This window comes from Leopardus geoffroyi, chromosome X (genome assembly GCF_018350155.1).
Source record: "Leopardus geoffroyi isolate Oge1 chromosome X, O.geoffroyi_Oge1_pat1.0, whole genome shotgun sequence".
NCBI classification, from domain to species: domain Eukaryota; kingdom Metazoa; phylum Chordata; class Mammalia; order Carnivora; family Felidae; genus Leopardus; species Leopardus geoffroyi.
In genome coordinates, this window is record NC_059343.1 from 82,396,020 (window position 1) to 82,413,376 (window position 17,357).

The following is a 17,357-nucleotide window of genomic DNA, read 5'->3' on the forward strand; positions in this document are numbered from 1 at the left end:
CAAAAGAACATTTATCATGTGATTCCATTATATGAAATTCAAGAATAAGCAAAACTAATCTATGGTGATAGGAATAAGACCAGTGGTTACTTTGGGGAATGATTGGGAGGGGCATGAGGGAACCTTCTGGACAGTTGGAAATGGCCTATATCTCAATTTAATTGGTGCTTACACAGGTGTCAACATCAAGGGAATGGGTGCTGTTGTATGACTACCGTATTCATATTACAGATTGTGATTTGGAGCCAACAAAGCAACATTATCAATCTCAGTAATGTTAATTTAAATTTTCTTTATTTTGTGGCTTGGTTTATTTTAATTTGTGAAGTTTTTTTTTGTTTTGAACTTTATGTAAGAGTTAGGGTTGGTAGAATATGCCACTTTGGCATAAGGATTATTTTGAGCTAAAAACATTTGAAAAAATAGGCACAGGAAGGGAGGAGATAAAAACCTTAAGTAATCTGTTTTGTCTCTTAAAGTCCTCATATGAGTAAGGGAAGGGAAACAGAAATAATATAAAAACAGGGAGGGGGACAAAACAGAAGAGACATCATAAATATGGAGAACAAACTGGGGGTTACGGGAGGGGTTGTGGGAGGGGGGATGGGCTAAATGGGTAAGGGGCACAAAGGAATCTACTCCTGAAATCATTGTTGCACTATATGCTAACTAATTTGGATGTAAATTAAAAAAAGTAAAAAATATAACAAGTTAAAACAAAAGAAAACAAAAACCAAAAAAAAATCTTATGTGAAAATTGTATTCCCTAAACCAGGAGGAAAGACAGACACATTCTTATCACCAGAGAGGGAGTTAAGGTTGAGATATTTCTGTACAAAAAGATCTTGCTAAAATAAATTTTACCTTCCTTTAATCTCCCCATATTTTAGCTACTTTTACACAATTGCATCTTTTCCTTCAACCTACTATATAAACACTTGGATTTTGCCACTTTTTTGGATCTTCATTTTCTTATGAGGGTTCCTATGTCATGTAGAACTTATGCTGAATAAATTTGTTTGCTTTTCTCCTGATTACAATAATAATTTCAGACAAAACTAGAAGCCCTTGAGTTTTCTTTCTTTTTAAGAATAATATTACTCAAATTTGATAAGCAACGCATTTATCTACAAGATGTATATTAAAGAAGAAAAAAGTCGGTAGTACCTAATATTTGTCAGACACTGATTGGCATTTATAGAGTTCCTACCCCCTCCACTTAATCTCCTCAACAATCCTGTCAAGTAAATATTATTATATTTTTATTGCAGAAGAAATGACACTTGGAGGATATAAGTAAGTTTCCCAAGATCACTTCATCAGTAAGAGGCAGAGTCAGTGGCCTTCCAAACTTGAGCAATTGGTTGTTATAATTTTTTTAATGTTTATTTATTTTTGAGAGAGAGACAGAGACAGAGACAGAGGAAGAGCGGGGGAGGGCAGAGAGAGAGAGAGAGAGAGAGAGACAGAATCTGAAGCAGGCTCCAAGCTCTGAGTTGTCAGCACAGAGGCTGATGAAGGGCTTGAACCCACAAACTGCGAGATCATGACCTGAGCCAAAGTTGGACACTCAACCACCTGAGCCACCCAGGTACCCCAGCAATTGGTTGTTTTAAAATCGCTTTCTTTGGAACCAAATGTCTGTATAATGCCTCCACAGATATTTTATACAAAACTCCCCTTGATGAAGACAGAAATGGAGATGATATTCTTTATGTCGAGTCCATAACTTTATAGATAACCACACAGTAAAGTGTAGAAGAAAGAGTAAAGTCTTAGGAATTGCCAATAGTTGAGGTTCAGATGAAAAAGAGAAAATATTTATCTTGGTGCTCTTATGTGTCAGGTAGGATGAGCAGTTTGGCTATTGAGCAAATAATAATGACTTTTGTATTGATTTGTTCAAGTTGGGGTACTGAGTAACTTTTATAAAATTAGGTACACTGTAAATAAACTTGCAGAGCCTGATTTAAAATCTTTCTAATTTTCTCCTAAAAAAAATTCATTGGAGATACTTGAGGACACAGAGGCAATGAGAACACACTTGTTTTCTGACCCAGATGTGTAGCTTGAACATCTAAAAAAGAAATTTACATCAAGCCATGTTGAATTTGGGGTGCTGAGTTTTTTTTTTTTTTTTTTTTTTTTTTTTTTTTACTTAACCTCATTTGAAATGTGGGTAAAAATGAGGTTAAGTAATAAAAAGCCACCATGTGGCAGGGGCATAGGCCTGACTAGCATCCATCTGCTCTGGCAGATTTCTCCTCCTTCCTCCCCACTCTTTTCCCTTCTCCCTCCTTCCCACTTCTATCTTTATTTCTTCCTTCTGGGAGATCACTGGATGTATATATAGTCTCTTTGTGCTTCTGTGACCATTTAATTTCCATGACACCAGGTCACGCAACAGTGGGCATTTAATACAGAATTGTCATTGCTGTGGTAATGTGGCGACCTAGGGTGTGAGTGGATGCCAAAAATTTTCTGGAACTCTTGTTGAACAGAGACTGAGGAGGAACTAGTCTTAGCGTGGCACAGCCCTATGTGCATGGCATGTACTTTTGATGTCCCACACCTGGTATTATTTGGAACCAAATTGCCCAGACTTTGGGAAGTGCTGTGTGAGACAGATGTGTGACAGCCTGGTCCAGGCAGGCCACATGGCCAGCCAAGCCACATGCCAGTGTCCTGATGCTTTCACACTGGAGGTTGCCACTCTCAATCATTTTGGGAAGGGTATAGTTCTAGGATTGTGGCCATGATAGTGGCAGATCATGGGGGCATGGAGGAGGCAGTGTCCTGTCTTTAGAGATGATGGCAGCTCCTGGGAAACTGAGGAAATTAGGAACTTGGAGGATATTTTGATTTTGTTATCATCTAACAATTTCAGGAATTTAAGTGGGTCTATCCCAGTAAAATGTGTCCAAAGGTAATTTTACAAAAGTGAAGTATACTTCTCTTATAAATTGTCACCTAAAGCACAATATTTCAAGGCTCGGGAAAGTGGCTTTCTTTTTTAAAATTCATAGTTTACTTGTCTTGTCTCAATAAACATCCCAAGTGTAGGTTTAGCAAATTGATATGGTCAGGCAAAATGTGTGCTTATGCTTCTGTTTGGTTATTTTCTCTGCTAAGTTCACCCTGTGGGGTGGACTTTGACCAATGGAGACTACTAAAGAGAGCTAACAGGTAAATTCTTTTCTATCCCTTCCACTTAGACTGTCATAGGTGCAGTAATTTTATGTGCCCTTACTGAAGACATCATGTGATGTAAGTAATCAGCTGTGTTTTTGTTGAAAAGTTCTGTCCAGATGAGTAATTTACCTCCTTATATTTGCCTTCCCTCTTTCTTTGTCTCACTTCCCTTTTCCCCTCACACTTTTTCCCTTGTATTATACATCTCAAGGTCAACTTTTGCCCCAGGCCCTGTTTTCTAGTCTTGAACTAAGGAACTACTCAAACTATTAATTCTATTTTTAAGAAAATGACTTCTGTAATATAAGATATTACTGTAGTAGCTCAGTGCACCATCCCTCAAAAGTAGCAAGCATAAAAAAATAATGTTTCTACTTATGGAGAAAATTAACGTTTTGGAGGTAACCAAAAACCTTCCACAAAGTATGCTGTCAGAAAAAGGTAAGTGTTGATAATAGACACCTACTTCACAATACACAAAACTGTATATAACAGAAAAATTAAAAAGGAAAGCATTGAATTGTGTTTATAAAAAGTTTGATGGGAACAAGAGCCTATTTTTATAACCTAGAGGTAGGAAGAACCTTCCTCAGTGTGATCAAATCTCTAGAATCCATAAAGGGAAAATTTGAAGGATTTGATCACCTATATAGGGGGAAACACATGAGCAACACTAAATGAATTAGATATACCTACTTTGACAGCACCAACATCTAGCTAAGTCAGCTTGTCCTGATTCCCTGAGCACTAATCATCTGATGATAATTTGGTTTCTGATGTATTTGATCTTAGGGAGTGAATGTTCTGAGCAGCAAACACTAAGAATCTGGTCTACTTGGTAATTTTTTTTCTTATAGTAACATAACTCATCATTCTTTTATTTTCAAAAAGAAATGCTACCCCACTTGGTAATATGTTATGCCTTCTGCAAACTTAGAAATGCTCAATAAACAGGGGGTTCTATGCCTAATCAAAGATCCTGTATTATTATAAATGGTCAACAGTGCCAGAGAGTTACACTAAACCCAATCTTAATGGTGGACTGAATGGATCTGTAAGGATAAAGTTACCACCCAATAAAGCTTCCTGCTCTCCCCACCACCCTTCTCCTTCCCCCTAGGCCTATCCCCAAACACACACATTGTCCAAACCCTTAACAAAAGGCCTGAGGGGGACTGAATGGACAGGGTCAAGCATGGAAGTATACCATTTCGAAAAATAAATGTCTATTATCTTGCTTAATATCACACTTCAGGGCAGAGCTGACCAGGGACCATTATCCTAGTTTTCTACACCTTATGATGGCAGCAAGATAGTTCTGGTTTAAGGGCAAGGAAGAGCCACAGCTCAGAGAAACCAGAAATAAACTTTAGCTTGGGATGTTATACAAAATGAATGTGGAAAGGTAGCATTGAAAATGGTCATCATCATTCTTAGAAAAGCCATTATCAAGGGATCTTAGCTAGTCTCCATTTGTCAAAGTTCACCCTTTGGAGCATTAACTCTACTGTGTTTCCATGTGTGTAGTTTGGTTAGTTTGCAGCAGCAATAGTCCTTTCTTGCTTATGTGACACTACATTAACTCGTTCCTCAAGCTGTGGCTTGAACCACAGTGGCATTGGCAGTGGCAGAAAGGATAATTGCTGTATTTCCTCTGGATTTGAAGTAAGGCAGGGCCCAGGAATGGAGAGGGGATGCAGTTGGGCCAAGTGGAACTTTGATGGTACATACATTGAATTGGGAAATGTGATACTAATAATTGTGTTATGAGTCCATTATGAAGGATGCTAAAGCACCATGGGGATAAGATACACTATAATTTGGGCTATGAAAATTCTACAATTGGTAGAAGGGGGTCTGGACCAAAAATTCTGAGTCAGCAAGTGAAGTACTCATAATGCCTCCTATCTCAGGATATATGACCACGAATGAATTAATCAGTGCATTTAAGCATTTTCAAATCTGCTGCCTAATTCTGTTGTCCAAGTTATTACACATTGTCATCTTGCCTTGCAACCAAGTATAGGACATTGATGTTTTAGGAACACAAAACATGCTATTAGGTCTTGAAGACGTGAGCAGTACTAATGAAGACATTTTTGCTAGCACCTGCAAAGGAGAGTGACATCCTGTTTGACAAAGTGGGTAAAATGCACTTTTGAACTTTTGAAAATTTTAAAAGTTTTTAGAAAAAATGGAGAAATAATATAAGGATAAAATGAAATAAGTGTAAGAGGGACATTGGGACTGAGACAATTTTTTGAGTTCTTATTGCAGCAATTGATTGATTTGTTATAGTGTATTATTTCTTTGCCATACTTCTGGGTTGCATTTATAATTATTATATTTAGAATTTTCACATATACATCACTGGTGTGATTAATCCATCGTTTTATTTATTTTTACATCACCAAGTATTTTTAAGTTGAAGTATGATTGACACACATAGTTACATTAGTTTCAGTTGTACAACATAGTGATTCAATAAGCCTATACATTATGTTAGGCTCACCGCAAGTGTAGTTACCATCTGTCACCAAACAATGCCATTGACTATACTCCCTATGCTGTACCTTTCATTCCTATGACTTTCATAACTGGAAGCTTGTATCTCCCACTCCTTCTTACCCATTTTGCTCATCCCCCACCCCTTCCCTCTGGCAACCACCAGTTTGTTCTCTTTGTGGTTTCTGCTTTTTTGTTCGTTTATTTGTTTTGTTTTGTTTTGTCTTTTTAGATTCCACATATAAGTGAAATCATATGGTATTTGTCTTTTTTATCTGACTTATTTCACTTAGCATAATACCCTCTAGGTCCATCCATGTGTCAAATATTGTTATTAAGATTGTGTGGCTTGTTTTTCACTTACAAAGCAGTGTCTTCATAAAGAAGAAAATTATCAATATTTTCATGCATTTATTTTATTCTTTTCAAACAAATTCTCCCTTACCATAAGGTCATGAGATTATCTACATTATCTTCTAGCAGGTTTACTGTTTTGCCTTATCTCATTTAGATCTACAATTCACCTGGAATTTATTTTTGTATGTGACATGAAGTGTCAAGATTATATTTTTTCCCTATAAAAAGACATCCAATAGACTCAGCACCATTTCTTCAGAAGACTGTCCTTTCTCTACTACATACACTACAGTGTCATATTTGTGATAACTTGTTGCCATATATATATGGGTCTGTTCTTGTACTTTTGATTCTGTCCATTAGTCTATTTTGTTTAATCCTTATTTATTTATTTTTGAGAGAGATAGATATATAGAGAGAGTGGGGGAGGGGCAGAGAAAGAAGGAGAGAGAATCCAAGCAGGCTCTTTAGTGTCAGTGCAGAGCCCCACGTGGGGCTTGAACTCACAAACAGTGAGATCATGACCTGTGCTGAAATCAAGAGTCAGACACTTGGCTGACTGAGCCACCCAGGCACCTCTGTCCATTAGTCTATTTGTTTATCCTTGCATCAATGTGTTTGAATCCTGTCATAATTACTGTAGCTTTATAGTGCATCTTAATATTTGGTAGTATGACTCCTCTTTATTGTTCTTTTTCAGAATTCTCTTGGTTATTCTTGGTGCTTTGCATCTCCATATTTTTTTTTAAAATGTTTGCCAATTTACACTCATATTAGTTCAGATTTGTACACATTTTGTTAGAACGACTCCTAGGATATGATGGTATCTCAATGCTATTTTATTTTATTTTATTTTTTTTAATTTTTTTTTCAACGTTTATTTATTTTTGGGACAGAGAGAGACAGAGCATGAACGGGGGAGGGGCAGAGAGAGAGGGAGACACAGAATCGGAAACAGGCTCCAGGCTCTGAACCATCAGCCCAGAGCCTGACGCGGCGCTCGAACTCACGGACCGCGAGATCGTGACCTGGCTGAAGTCGGACGCTTAACCGACTGTGCCACCCAGGCGCCCCTCAATGCTATTTTAGATGGCTTCATTTTTATTTTTATTTATTAATTTATTATTATTATTATTGTGTTTTAGAGAGAGAGAGTGTGCAAGAAAATTTCAAGCAGGCTGCATGCTCAGCACGGAGCCCAATGCAGGGCTCAGTCCCACAACCCCGGGATCATGACCTGAGCTGAAATCAAGAGTCGGACGCTCAACCAAGTCACCCAGGTACCCCAGATGGCTTTGTTTTTAAATTTTCATATCCTACTTGTTCGCTGCTGGTGTATGGGAATAGAACTGATTTCTAAAAATATACTGACATTGTATTGAGTGGACTTGTGGAAATCATTTATTAATTTTTAGTTTATAGATTCTTTTGGGTTTTCTACATATGCAATCATTTTGTATGTGAGTTATGATTATTTTTTTCCAGTTATTGTTCCTTTTATTTATTTTTTCTTCCCTTATTGTACTCTCCCCAGTATGGTGATGAATAAAAGTGGTAATAGTGGCCATCTTTTTCTTGTTAACTGATCTCAAGTGGAAAGCTCTCAATATTTCTATATTAACTATTATGTTTGTTGTAGATGGTGATTATCAAATTATAGAAGTTCTCCTTTATTCCTGGTTTCCTAAAAGTTTTAAATCATGAATGGGGGTTGAATTTTATCAAATGCCTTTTCTGCATCCATTGAAACATTTATATAAGTTTTTCCCTCTAATTATAATAATGTGGCAAATTATGTTGATTGATTTTTAAATGTTAATTTAACCTTGTGTTTTTAGATGAAACCCAACTTGATTATTATGTATTATCTATTTTGTATATCACTCAATTTGGTTTGCTTTTACTTGGTTTGAAATTTTTGCATCTATTTTCATAAGAGGGAATAACCTTTAATTTAATTTTTTGTAATATTTTTTTCAGGTTTCGTATCATATTTATTCTTGGATCATAACACAGAGTGGGTAGTGTGATAAATAATTTTATGTGTCAACTTGGCTAGGCCACAGTACCCAGACGTTTGGCCAAACACAAGTCTGGATGTTGCTGTGAAGTTATTTTTCAGATATCATTTAAATCAGTAGACTTTGAGCAAAGCAGATCATTATCCATCATGTGAGTGGGCCTAATCCAATGAGCTGCAGGCCTTAAAAGAAAACAACTGAGGTCATTTGAAGAGGAGGGAATTCTGTTTTCAGATTTTTTTTTTTTTTTTTTTACTTTAGAGAGATAGAGTGCAAGCAGGGTAAGGGCAGAGGAGAGAGAATCTTAAGTAGGCTCCATGCTCAGTGCGAGCTCAACACAGGGCTCTATCCCGTGACCCTGGCATCATGACGCAAGCCAAAATCAAGAATTGGACTCTCAACCAACCGAGCCACCCAGGCCCCCCAGGTTGTCTTCAGACTCAAGCTGGGACATCACTTCTTTCCTGAATTTCTAGCTTTCTGGCCCACACTATAGATTTTAGATTTGACACCTTCCACAATTGCCAGAGCCAATTCCTTTAAATAAAATCTTTCTCTTTTTCTTTGTGTATCTATCTCTATTTCATCTGTATATATATCCATATCTATATATCTATATCTATCACTTATTGGTTTTGTTCTGTGGAGAATCTTGATTATTCCTCTTTTTCTCTTTGCAAAAAATTCTATAAAATTAATTTGATTTCTTCTTTAAATATTTGGATAAATTTACTGGTGAAGCCACCTGTAGCTGAAGTGTCTTTTTGTGGGAAATTGTTTTTTTCTACCTATTCAATTTAGAAAATTAAGTACAGCACTAATCAAATTTTCATCTTTGCTTGTATCTGTTTATCCTTATATTGAATGTTTAATGTTTGTGGGTTCTGTAGCAATGCCTACTTTTTCATGCCTGATGTTGATTTTCCTGTTATTTTGCTTCTTATTCCTGATATTTTCTATCAGGAAAACCAATATGAGGCATGAAAAAGTAGGCATTGCTACAGAACTCACAAAAATTAAACACTAAATATGAAAATGAAGAAAGTAATAAATATGAGAGCAAAAATTAATAGAAAACAAGCAGATGAGAGAGAAGCAAAAAGTTGGTTCTATGTAATATTTTCTCTCTCATATGTTTGTTTTCTATTAATTTCTGCTCTCATCTTTACTGTTTAGTTTCTTCATTTTCATTTGAGTTTAATTCATTGTTCTTTTTCTAAGATCATTAATTTCTAGCCTTTCTCCTTTACAAACATGCAGTATAAAAACTATGATTCTATCTATAAATTTCTTTCTACACACTGCTTTAGTTGCATTCCACAAAATTTTGATAATTTGTATTTTCATTACCATTTAGTTCAAAATATGTTTAAATTTACATTCATATTTTATCTTTAATCTATGTTATTTATAAGTATTTTGCTTAATTTCCAAGTATTTGAGAGTTTTCTGGTTTTCTTTTACTTATTGATTTCTAGTTTAATATCACTGTAGTCAGACAACATACTCTATGTCTTTTTAAATGTATTGAAACATTCTTTTAATACTATTTAAAAAAAAATTTTTAGGAGTCTCTTGAAGATGGTGGTGTAGGAGGACACTGGGCTCACCGCATCCTGCTGATCACTTAGATTCCACCCACATCTGCCTAAATAATCCAGAAAACCACCAGAAGCCTAGCAGAACAGACTCTCCAGAGCAACGCATAGACAAGAGGCCCATGGAAGAGGGTAGGGAGGGTAGAGAGGCGGTGTGAGCTACATGGACTGGCGGGAGGGAGCCAGGGCAGTGGAAGGGCAGCCCGCCAGGCAAGGCAGAGCCCCTGAGTCTGACTTGCAAAAGCAGAGGGGCCGGACGGAGTGTATTCTGACAGCCAGCGGGACTTAACATCTGGCATCTTATGTCAACAGCTCTGCTCGGAGAGTGGAAGGGCTAGAGGACAATGGGAGGGAGAGTTGTTGAGCCCTGGTGGACAGAGATCATCTCGGTGGGGAACAAAGGTGCTAGCCAGCGCCATCTGCCTTGCCCATCCCCCATCCGAAATCCCAAAGGGAACCAGTTCCCATCACGGAACTTGCTTGCACCGTACAAACACCCAACACTGAGCTTCTATGGATCCATCTCTCCAACGGGTCTGCCTCCCTCTTGGTGCCCCAGGGCCCCTCCCCCAGGGGACCACTGAAGGCAAAGCGAGCTGAACCTGCCTCTCCCGCCCCTGTGCACCTTGAAGATCCACCCCTGCTAATATGCCAGATCCCATAGAAGCAGCACCACAAGCCTGGCAGTGTTCAAGTAGCCCAGACAGGGGCCACACCACTCCACAGTGAGTCCTGCCCCTGGGAGAGGGGAAGATAAGGTACACACCAGTCTGACTGTGGCCCCAGCGGTGGGCTGGGAGCAGACATCAGGTCTGACTGTGGCCCCACCCACCAACATAAGTTACTCCAGAGAGCACAGGGGAAGAGCCCTGCAGTTCTGGGCCACTCCAGGGACTATCCAAAATGACGAAATGGAAGAATTCTCCTCAAAAGAAACTCCAGGAAGTAATGACAGCTAACAAACGGATCAAAAACGGTTTAAGCAATATAACAGAACATGAATTTAAAATAATAGTCATAAAATTAATTGCTGGGCTTGAAAAAAGTATAGAGGACAGCAGAGAATCTATTGCTACAGAGATCAAGGGACTAAGAAACAGTCAGTAGGAGCTAAAAAATTCTATAAATAAGGTGCAAAATAAAATGGAGGCGACCACAGCTCGGACTGAAGAGGTAGAGCAGAGAATAGGTGAATTAGAAGAGAAAATTATGGAAAAAGAGGAAGATGAGAAAAAGAGAGATAAAAAAAATCCAGGACTATGAGGGGAGAATTAGAGGACTAAGTGATGCGATGAAATGTAATAATACCCGTAAAATAGGGATTCCAGAGGAGGAAGAGAGAGAGAAAGGGGCTGAAGGTGTACTTGAGCAAATCATAACTGAGAACTTCCCTGATCTGGGGAAGGAAAAAGGCATTGAAATCCAAGAGGCGCAGAGAACTCCCTTCAGACGTAACTTGAATCAATCTTCTGCACGACATATCATAGTGAAACCGGCAAAATACAAGGATAAAGAGAAAATTCTGAAAGCAGCTAAGGATAAACGTGCTCTAACATATAAAGGGAGACCGATAAGACTCGTGACGGAGCTATCTACTGAAACTTGGCAGGCCAGAAAGGAATGGCAGGAAATCTTCAAAGTGATAAACAGAAAAAACATGCAGCCTAGAATCCTTTATCCAGCAAGTCTGCCATTTAGAATAGAAGGAGAGATAAAGGTCTTCCCAAACAATCAAAAACTGAAGGAATTCATCACCACTAAACCAGCCCTACAAGATATCTTAAGGGGGATTGTGTGAGTGAAATGTTGCAAGGTCCACAAAGTACCAGAGACATCATTACAAGCATGAAACCTACAGACATAACAATGACTCTAAAACCATATCTTTCTGTAATAAACTGAATGTAAATGGACTAAATGCTCCAACCAAAAGACATAGGGTATCAGAAAGGATAAAAAAACAAGACCCATCTATTTTCTGTCTACAAGAGACTCATTTTAGACCTGAGGACACTTTCAGATTGAAAGTGAGGGGATGGAGAACTATTTATCATGCTACTGGAAGTCAACAGAAAGCTGGAGTAGCCATACGTATATCAGACAAACTAGACTTTAAATTAAAAGCTGTAACAAGAGATGAAGAAGGGCATTTTATAATAATTACAGGGCCTGTCCATCAGGAAGAGCTAACAACTATAAATATCTATGCGCCGAATAAGGGAGCCCCCAAATATATAAAACAATTACTCACAAACATAAGCAACCTTATTGATAAGAATGTGATAATTGCAGGGGACTTTAATACTCCACTTACAACAATGGATACATCATCTAGGCGCAGGATCAAAAAATAAACAAGGGCCCTGAATGATACATTGGATCAGATGGACATGACAGATATATTTAGAACTCTGCATCCCAAAGCAACAGAATATACTTTCTTCTCAAGTGCACATGGAACATTCTCCAAGATAGATCACCTACTGGGTCACAAAACAGCCCTTCATAAGTATACAAGAATTGAGATCATACCATGCACACTTTCAGACCACAATGCTATGAAACTTGAAATCAACCACGGGAAAAAGTCTGGAAAACCTCCAAAAGCATGGAGGTTAAAGAACACCCTGCTAAAGAATGAATGGGTCAACCAGGCAATTAGAGAAGAAATTTAAAAAAATATATGGAAACAAATGAAAATGAAAAGACAACAATGCAAATGCTTTGGGATGCAGCGAAGGCAGTCCTGAGAGGAAAATACATTGCAATCCAGGCCTATTTCAGGAAACAAGAAAAATCCCTAATACAAAATCTAACAGCACCCCTAAAGGAACTAGAAGCAGTACAGCAAAGACACCCCAAACCCAGTAGAAGAAGAGAAATAATTAAGATCAGAGCAGAAATAAACAATACAGAATCTAAAAAAACTGTAGAGCAGATCAACGAAACCAAGAGTTGGTTTTTTGAAAAAAGAAACAAAATTGATAAACATCTATTCAGGCTTCTCAAAAAGAAAAGGGAGAGGACCCAAATAGATAAAATCATGAATGAAAATGGAATTATTTAAACCAATCCCTCAGAAATCAAGCAATTACCAGGGAATACTATGAAAAATTATATGCCAACAAACTGGACAACCTGGAAGAAATGGACAAATTCCTAGGCACGCACCCACTTCCAAATCTCAAACATGAAGAAATAGAAAACTTGAACAGACCCATAACCAGTAAAGAAATTGAATCGGTCATCAAAAATCTCCCAACAAATAAGCGTCCAGGACCAGATGGCTTCCCTGGGGAATTCTACAAGACATTCAAATCAGAGATAATACCTATCCTTCTCAATACCTATCCGTCCTCCTACACCGCCATCTTCCCAGGATCCCTCTGGCTTCTCCTTTTAAAAATAATTTCTATTTGTCATGTCTCTCGTGTGCTTTTGTTTGAATGTTAAACATTATGAAAGAAAAATTCTAGAAAATTTAGATGAAATTTTCTTAATTTGTAGAGGATTTTCTTTTGCTTTGGGAAAGCAGTATACAAAGGAGTAAATTAGCTTAAGTAAATCAAGAATTAAACTATTTTGAGGTTGGATTTCAATCTTTGTCAGACCTATTCTATTTCTAGGTCACCCTTACTGCCAGTGTGTAATTCTTCAGGGCTTCTGACAGCCTGGGGAATTTATCAGTTCCCCCAATCTTGAAAGTCCCCAAACTCCAATTTTTCATCTTTCTTGCATTTTGAAGTTGCCAATAGCTCTGTTTATCTTCCCAGACTCTTAATTACCTATTTCTACTTGGCTTCTTCGCTTCTAGTTCTATACCTATTAAGAATTGGTGAATGCATCAAGGAGAAAATTAACTCAGATTACCCATTTCATTTCTTTGTAATTTCCTTTTCTCCAGGATATTAGCCCATCAAACCCTGGCTGTCTAGTTGGCTTTGTGCTCTGGATTTTGACTCCTTAACTCTGCATAATTACTAAAAGCTCTATTCAGGTTTCTGTATCTTCCCAGCTTCTTTTTCAGCCTCTTCACCAATGCTGATAATGGACTGGTCAATGCCTCAAGGGGAAAATTGGTGCCAAATGTCAGTTCACCTCATTAAATTTCCCTTCTTTCCAGGATTTTGCTACCTCAATCCTGGCTGCTTTGGAAGCTTTCTGATCTCTTTAAGTAATTTAATCTATTTAAATATAATAGCAATGAATTTTTCAGGTTTTCTTGTCCTTCTAAATGGGGGGGGGGATTAGTCTTCTATTAGTAGGCCATTATAGCCAGAAGCAGAGCATCTTTCAAAACTTTGAACATAATATTTTCATTACCATCCCATGAAAAATGCTTTCTAATTTTAGATGTAATTTCTTCTTTGACCCTTATGTTATTAGAAGTGTATTTCCTAATTCCAAAAAAATACGTGGATTTTAGTTATTACATTGTTATTATTGATTTTTAGTTAATTGCACCATGGTTAGAAAACATACTCTGTATGACTTTAATCTTTGTGAAATGTTAGAACTTGATGTATGGCCCAGGATATGATCAATTTTTATACACGTTCTGTATGATCTTTAGTTTATTTATGAGAGAGAGAGAGAGAGAGAGAGAGAACGGGGAAAGTGCAGAGAGAGAGGGAGACATAGAATCTGAAGCAGGCTCCAGGCTCTGAGCAGTCAGCACAGAGTTCTATATGGGGCTCAAACCAATGAGCCATGATATCATGACCTGAGTCGAAGTTGGACGCTTAACCAACTGAGACACCCAGGTACTCCTATACATATTCTGTATGTTTTTAAAAATAATATATAAACATATAGTTGTAATTGTTGAGTATAGCTTTATACCAACCAAGGTTTGAATTAATTGGGTCAATTTTGCCAGTCATGTTCAAATTTTTTATGTCTCTGCTATTTTTATTTGCTCATCCTGTCAGCTATAAAAAGAGATATGTTAAAATCTCCCACTGTGATTGGGGATCTCTATTATTTCTTGTAGTTCTGTCCATTTCTGTTTTATATATTTTGAAACTATGTTATTAGATGCATACAAATTTAGAATTGTTACATCTTTCTGGTGAATTATACATTTTCCCTCATGGAGTATCCCTCTTTATCTCTAGTAATGCTTTTTGACATAGTGCCCATTTTATTTGATATTAGTATTTGTTTAAGTTTATTTATTTATTTTGAGACAGAGAGAGTGAGTGAGCACGAGTGGGGGGAGGGGCAAAGAGAGAGAGGGGTAGAGAGAATTCTAAGCAGGTTTCATGCTGTCAGTACAGAGCCTGATGTGGGGCTTGATCCCACCAACGATAAGATGACCTGAGCCGAAATCAAGAGTTGGACGTTTAACTGACTGATCCACCCAGGTGCCCCTGATGCTAGTATATCTTTATCAATTTTTGTTTAGTTAATGCTTTCATGGTATATATTTTACATTTTTACACTTTCAAACTTTCTGTATGTTTGAGTTTTAGATGTATCCTTTCTGAATAGCATATAGTTGTGTTTTGTTATTTGTATCCAATATTTCAACATTTATGTTTGAGCTGAAGCATTTATTCTGTTTTAACTTAATGTAATTTCTGATACATTTAGAGTATAATCTCTTATCTTATTCAGTGATTTCTATTTGACCTGCCTACTCTATGTCCCAATTTTTTTCTTATCTTCTTTAGGATTTATTCACTTTTTTATTATTCCTCTTTACTAGCTTGATAGTTGTACTAATTCACTATTGTTTAGTGATTACCCTATACATTACAACATGCATTCTTGATTTTTCAAAGTTTTCTATGAATCAATCCTTTTCCCCCTTTTCTCAGACAACTCACAGGACTTAAAATGCCAACTCCACTTACCCTCATCTCAATGTATATGGTATTGTTGTCATGCATTCAAACTTTCTATGTGCTTCCAACCTATTTCTCTTTATATTTCAATATTTTAAGAATTCTTACAATTATTTCATATAGTCAAGACTCATATATTTACATTTTCCTTTGTAGTTCTTTTCCTGCTTTGTAAAAAGATAAATTTTCATTATGCTTGAAGAACAACATTTAGTATTTCTTCTAGTATGAATTTGCTCATATCTATATCTATATCTATATCTATATCTGTATCTATATCTATATCTAACTATATATCTCTATCTCTATCTATCTCTATATCTTATATATATATATCTGACTTGCATGCTCCACTGACAGAGCCAGCCAGGCATACTTGAATTTGCTACTGGTATATATTTTTTGTCTGAGAATGTCTTTATTTCAAAACAAAACAAAACAAAACAAAACAAAACAAAAAACAGGGCTTCCCAAAGAGGACAATGTCCCAATAGGGAAGAATCACTCTTTCCCCAATTAAAATGATCACATTTTTTTTGTGTGATGCTTAAGATATTACAAATTTCAGTTGTGTTCTTGACCTCTCCAAGTGTCCTTTCATTCAGGGCAAAATGTGGTTTGCTCAGCCCAAGGATGCTGGCTTTTCATCTATCCACAATATCAATAGTCATTTGGCCAGCCTCTCCATTGTTGGAAACACGATCCCCACTCCTGACCCCGCTATTAAGGAGAAAGCTTTATGTGCTCCGGATAACTTGAATGCAAGTATTGAAAATCAGGGGCAGATTAAGATGTACATCAATGAAGTGTGTCGGGAGACTGTGTCACATTGCTGCAACTCGTTTCTGCAGCAGGCCGGATTTAATTTGTTAATAAGCATGACAGTCATTAATAACATGCTTGCCAAGTCCGTTTCAGACTTGAAGTTTCCTTTGATAGCAGAGGGAAGTGGATGTGCTGAGCTTCAGGTTTTTTTTTAAATTTTTTTTTCAACGTTTATTTATTTTTGGGACAGAGAGAGACAGAGCATGAACGGGGGAGGGGCAGAGAGAGAGGGAGACACAGAATCTGAAACAGGCTCCAGGCTCTGAGCCATCAGCCCAGAGCCTGATGCGGGGCTCAAACTCACGGACCACGAGATCGTGACCTGGCTGAAGTCGGACGCTTAACCGACTGAGCCACCCAGGCGCCCCACTGAGCTTCAGGTTTTGAAACTGTTGATGGGTTTGTCCGAAAAGCCAGTCTTGGCAGGGGAATTGCTGGGTGCCCAAATGCTGCTCTCATTCATGTCCCTCTTTATGAGGAACGGAAACAGACAGGTTCTCCTGGACACCCTGGCCTCTTAAATGGCCATCTCGAACAGAATGGAACTGAATCTGCCCAAAACCCTTCTGGTGAACACACACATGTGTTCTCACTCAAAGAATCTGCAGTGGGTGCTGTTGAAGATCCAGTCTTAGCCCATCACCACATCACGGGGTGAAAGTTACACTCGCTAAATCGAGGACCACATTCCTATTGGCCAGGCAGGGGTTCCCACAGGGCTTGGAGTAACTTCTTGGTTTTGCAGTCTGCAGGCAATGTGCATTGTCAGTCACTCCCCTGTGGCCTTCTTCCTGTGGTAAAGGGATCATTCCAGCTGCCAGCTGTGGATACAGAACATCCTATTATAGCATCATGAGGGATGCCCTGCCTGTGGTAATAACTTGAGCCATTAAACTACCTTTCCTTCTTTCAAAATCATCCCATATCGATATATCCAAGAACAAAGAACAATAGAACATGGTTAAACTTAATGGAGACCTTGCCAGGATTGAAAAAAAAAAACATGATTG

The 17,357-nt window shown here is 37.7% G+C and overlaps 2 protein-coding genes across 2 annotated transcripts in view; both read left to right on the plus strand.

The window, feature by feature from the left end:
• The window catches only part of ARMCX4 (armadillo repeat containing X-linked 4), a 45,160-nt gene extending 39,563 nt beyond the window's left edge, over positions 1 to 5,597 (plus strand). Inside the window, exon 7 of the transcript XR_006710774.1 lies at positions 3,216 to 5,597. The gene's annotated coding sequence lies outside the window, so the exon portion shown is untranslated. The remainder of the gene's footprint in view (positions 1 to 3,215) is intronic.
• A 10,476-nt stretch (positions 5,598 to 16,073) lies between these two features.
• Positions 16,074 to 17,216, plus strand: LOC123594550 (protein ARMCX6-like; the record flags this gene model as incomplete). Its single annotated transcript, XM_045471336.1, has 2 exons — positions 16,074 to 16,490; positions 16,728 to 17,216. Coding segments are annotated over 2 exons (558 nt in total), but the record flags the coding sequence as incomplete, so codon positions are not given.
• Positions 17,217 to 17,357: the final 141 nt, after the last annotated feature.